Source organism: Crocuta crocuta, unplaced genomic scaffold (assembly GCF_008692635.1).
Source record: "Crocuta crocuta isolate KB4526 unplaced genomic scaffold, BGI_CrCroc_1.0 scaffold248, whole genome shotgun sequence".
NCBI classification, from domain to species: domain Eukaryota; kingdom Metazoa; phylum Chordata; class Mammalia; order Carnivora; family Hyaenidae; genus Crocuta; species Crocuta crocuta.
In genome coordinates, this window is record NW_027532409.1 from 27,456 (window position 1) to 32,803 (window position 5,348).

The window sequence follows — 5,348 nt, forward strand, 5'->3', positions numbered from 1 at the left end:
GGCTCTGTGCTGGTGGCATGGAGCCTGCTTCCGCTCCATTCTCTCTCACCCTCTCTCTCTGGCCCTCCCCTACTTCTGCGTGCATGCTCTCTCTCAAATAACTAAACATTAAAAAAAAAATTTTTTTTTAATGGAAGTGATGTATTTCCACTGGAGAGGGTGTGGGGTGTGCCATTTGACAGTTTGAACCGGTCTGCTGTTCCTTCTGCCTGATGTGCAGTCAGTGTTTGCTAGAAAACTGAAGGAGTACCTGCTCAGAGCATTTTTCCCACTGACGGAGGCTATAGAGGAGCATGGGTTTTAAAATCAGCAGCCACCAACTTCAATTCCTGGCTGTGCCTTGTACCAGTTGGGCGACCTTGGGCAAGTTGCTTAATCTCAGAGTGAATGTTTATCTGTAAAGTGAGGTTAATAATTTCTAAATGCTGGTTCATTGTGAGGATTGTAGATAATGCATGTAAAGATCAGAATGTGCTCAATAAACATAGGCAAAGCATGATCGATATCATAGTTTTCCTACATTTTTATTTTCTCAGTGAAAATTTTGTGATTTTACACTCTTAGAACACGAGGAACAATTATGTGTTTCACAAGCCATATCGGGCTGCATACTTTTGACAGTACTATCATGTTTCCGACAATTAGACTCTCTTGCTTTTTGCTTTGGGAAGTTGGGGGAATTTTGGCCTCTCCCACATCTTGTTTCACACTTGTCAATTAACAGATCCTGCTATGATGGAAATCAAATCAGAGTGTTGCCTTCAAAGTCTCAGCACATGCCAGAGGGTAACGGTAATGCTTCCTGACCCAGATCTCCAGTAGGTCTGTTTTAGTGTCATAGGTGTGTTTTCCGTGCTCTTCCAGCTTCGTCCCCCATTATTCCTGGGGCAGGGAGCTGGGCAAACACAAATGGAAGAGCAAGAGTGAGATTAAGAGGAAAAGGCAATAAAACTGCCAGCACACACTAATGTCAAAGTTGTCTCCTTGTCCACAAGCCAAAAACCTAACAAGCCACCCCTGAAACAGCTGATGAACCACAGGTTGGGGGGGGGGGCGGTGACGGGGGGAAGACTACTTAGCCAATGAAATAAGGCAACATGATCCATCCTGCTCGGTTTTGTAAGTGCTGTCACCATAGCTACCACATGAAAGCTTCTAGTCCCTTCCTTGAGTCAAAATCTGGCACAGGTGCATCCCTGGGCCACATGCCTGGCCCCAGCAGCAGGGGAGGCTGGGAAAGTCAGTATCTAGCATTTTTAGCTACTGTAAGTGGAGATAATTATTGCCCCTTCATCAAGGCTCATAAGCTAGGAGATTCCCTGAATATAGGAAAGGGTTCAGATGCCAGGCAGACAAACCTAATAATAAATGTCCTATACCATACACAACAAAGAAAGACAGCATCATCAGAGAAAAATAAGAGCATGTTGGGTGGGTGATAGTCTATAGGCTTATTACATCTCTGTCATTTTACACATTGAGTTAAAGATCCAAATGCCACGAGCTCCTTTGGTAGAGAGATGCTGGTTGCCTACTGAACATTTCCCCCTTCTCCCTTAGTATCAGAGCCCCTGTGTTTTTAGGGATAGTAATGTACCCAGCTGATAAACCACATATCCCAGCCTCCATTACAAGTAGGAGTGGTAGTTAACGAGCTGTAGCCATTGGTTGGGGCTTCTGGGGAAGCTCTGTAAAGGTGCTGTTTTGCTCTTCTCTCCTTGCCTCCTTTTTCCTTCCCCAGGACACAGAAGCAGTGGCTAGAGGTCCAGTCACCACTTTGTGTCAATGCAGCAATCCTAATGCTGGAAGCCACTTGCCAAGAATGGCAGAGAAGAAATACAGAAAGCCTCTTAGTATCTGATGACCTGTTGAACCAGCAAGCCTTGGACTACCTAACAACATTCTTCTTTTATGTGCTGGAAACATATATGTATATATATATATATATATATATAACCTTATTTAAGCCATTGTTACTTTGAGTCTCTGTTACTAGCAGCTGAAGGTAGGAAGGTGAGTCCTTAGGAATATCAGCTGTCTTCATCGGCTACACCAGTGCTTCTCTTCTAGTAGTCCAAGATGGCGTCATCCTCTGGTGCATAGGAAAATCCCAGGAATGCACTGGAGGCCCCAGAGCTGCTGGCCATCGTGTCAGGAGTGCAGCCAATGGACTTTGACACAACTTCCTGGGTGAACTCTGGGTCAAAGTGTTTCAAGTCAGCAGGTCCTGCCTGTGAACATAAACCAATGGTGAGATGAGAACACTAGGGTCAGAGCTGCCAAACTCAGGAGCCCTGAGAGTGATGCTGGGCCTCCCCTCTGAGTGCCTTGTGGACACCCATCTTTAGCTATCACTTACCCATGTGTTTCCATTAATCATTTTATTCCACATGGTCCGCTAACCACATATCAATTTTTCTAACCTCCTGGCACCTTGTCTGCTTCACACCAACCCTCAGACCAGTCTAGTCAACATACACTTAGCGATTGTCTATTAGTCACTGTTCATGGCATTGGGAATGCAGGGGAACAAAATAGAGTGCGCCCCTGCTCTCATGGAGCCTATATTATGCAAAGGGTAGGAGGATTGATAATAAGCATGTATACAGACAAACAGACAACCTGTGGTGTTGATAGGCCTTATAAAGAAGATAAAATAGGGTAATATGGTAGAGAGCAACTGGCTGCTTTCACTACTTTGGAGGAAGACCTGTGTGTGAGACTGTAAAAATGGCAACAAATCCTGCATTTGCCATCCAGAGGTGGAGTCTGTCTCTCCATACTTTTCATATGGGTTAGCCATGTGACTTGTTTGGACAATCTGTTACCAAATGTGGTTCAAGCAATGGCTTGGAAGATGCACATTGGGAATTCTCTCCTGCTGCGCTTGGAACCCAGGCCACCACATGAACAAGCCCCGGCCAGGCTTCTGGAGGATGAGAGGCCTCAGAAGCAGAATCCAGTCGCTCCAGCTGCTGGCCAACTGCCAGCCATTTGAGTGGGGCAACTTTAAAACCATTGACATGCGAGAGCACAGCAGAGACCAGCTGGCCTGGCTCAGGCCAAAAAAAACAAAAACAAAAACAAAAACGCGCCCATCCAGCCCCGAGAATTGGGGCAAAACACACAGTTGTTGTTTTAAGCCATCTAGTTTGGGGGTGGCTTGTTATGCAGCATGAGCTAACCGAATCAGCCTCTTTGTGACGAAGGCAGTCTGTGGAGAAGGCTAGGCCACCTGGATTTTCTGAAGTAAGCAGGTACACAGGTGGAAGGATCCACATTTGTGCTGAGTGTTCAAGCCTTAGGTTGTAGAACCAAATAGACCATGATTTGCAACTTCTCAAAAAGGCCACCAGGCACAGTGGTCTCAGCTCAGGGCTCAGAGTTCCAAGACCAGAGTGTAGATCCTGACCCTGGCTCTTGTTAACTGTGTGGTCCTAGACAAGACAGACATGATCTGTTTTCTACAAATGATGGTGATGCTAAAGATACTTTTCCAAGGTCTCATGGTGGTGAGTAGGTGGCAGAACCAGGAATCCACACCCAGCATGTGTTACTTTAAAGTCCATTCATTGCATTCTGTTACCTCCCTGTCTAGGATGTTTTATATTGTTCTTTCTCCAGTGTGTGTGTTCAATATTATCCTCAGGGGTTTTTTTTTGTTTTTTTTTTTACATTCCCAGATAAAGAAATTTTTTCAGGTACCTGGACTGAGCGTATCCTATCTAACAACCGTTGTTGAGAATCTGGAGCTCAACGATACATTCGTGAGCAGGTAATTCACAAAAGACCGGGTGTCAATAGCAGGTTCACACTGGCAGTGTTGACATAACTACATGGATGGAAGGGGCTTGACACTATTGGACTCCGCAGGTGGCTGAGAGACCCTCCAATGTCAGCTTCAAATGCGGCTCCTTGCGTGCATACTACCACCGCTAATTAACATTCAAACACTAACCACATTCACTATAAATCAAAGAAATATAAATCAAAACAATATGAGATGTCATTTTTTACTTAACAAATTTGCGACGTTAAAAGCAATTCACAACTGCACATGATATAGAGAGTCAGACAACAATTCTCCAGTGGACGCTGCTGGCAGGAAGTCGATTCTACACCCCACCACACAGTTAAAGCAGTAGGAATCAAGAGCTTAAACAGTTATGAATCAAGAACCAAAGGGCTCCTGGCTGGCTCAGTTCGCCGAGTGTGTGACTCTTGATCTTGGGGTTGTTAAGTTTGAGCCCCACGTTGGGTGTAGAGATTACTTTAAAAAAAAAAAAAAAAGGAGCCTAAAAATGTTCATATACTTTGACCTGGTAATTCCCCATCTGGAATCCATCTTAAGGGAAAAATCAGAACTCTGAGCAAAGATAGACACTTAAAAGGGTGCCTGGGTGGCTCACTTGTTAAGTGTCTGACTTTGGCTCAGGTGATGATCAACAGTTCATGGGTTTGAGCCCAGTGTCGGGTTCTGTGCTAACAGCCGAGAGCCTGGAGCCTGCTTCAGATTCTGGGTTCTGTGTCTCCCTCTCTCTCTCTCAAAAATAAGTGAATATTTTAAAAATTTTTTAAAAAAGATACACACTTAAAGGTGTTCACCAGTATGTTATGATAAAGAAAGAATGGTAATAACATAAAGTTCAGCATTAGGAGCATGGTTGAATAGATTATGTTACTTACCAACATAGGGTTGAAACATTATGTAGCCACTTAAAATGATACTTATAAAGTTTTATATGATTTGGGGAAATAATGAGATAGTTTTTAGCAGAAAAGAAAAGGGAAGGGCACAAAATATCTCTATGTATAAAGTATGACCTGTGTAAAAACACATAGAAAAAAGACAGGTGGGAACATGCCAGCAGTGGTTTCTCTTGGGCATTGAGACAATAAGCTTTTCCTCCCTGCTGCTTTAAAACATTTTTTAAAATGTTTATTTATTTCTGAGAGAGTCAGTGAGAGCCACTGAAGGTGCAGAGAGAGAGAGGGAGACACAGAATCCAAAACAGGCTCCAGATTCTGAGCCGTCAGCACACAGCCTGATACAGGGCTCAAACTCACAAACTGGGAGGTCATGACCTGGGCCAAAGTCAGACACTTAACTGACTGACCCACCGAGGCACCCCACTCCCCTGCTGCTTTAAACTCTGTTTTATATATTTGCTACAATAAATATATGTCATTTTTATTATCAGAAGAAAAAAGTTAAACAGAAAAAGACATTTTTATAGGACTTGGTTCCATCTGGGTGTACTATGTGAGAGACAGCACTTTCTTTCTTTGTGAGGTTAAAAAAATGTTTTATTTATTTATTTTGAGAGTGGGGGAGGGGCGGGGGGGGG

At 43.9% G+C, this 5,348-nt stretch overlaps 1 protein-coding gene across 2 annotated transcripts in view; it reads right to left on the minus strand.

The window, feature by feature from the left end:
- Positions 1 to 528: 528 nt before the first annotated feature.
- The window catches only part of SGK2 (serum/glucocorticoid regulated kinase 2), a 20,217-nt gene continuing 15,397 nt past the window's right edge, over positions 529 to 5,348 (minus strand). For both annotated transcript variants that reach the window (XM_077778823.1, XM_077778822.1), the window contains exons 13-14: positions 1,958 to 2,231; positions 529 to 895 (exon numbers count right to left, since the gene is read on the minus strand). In XM_077778823.1, coding sequence (XP_077634949.1) covers positions 2,067 to 2,231 — 165 coding nt within the window. In that variant the 3' untranslated portion in view covers positions 529 to 895; positions 1,958 to 2,066. The remainder of the gene's footprint in view (positions 896 to 1,957; positions 2,232 to 5,348) is intronic.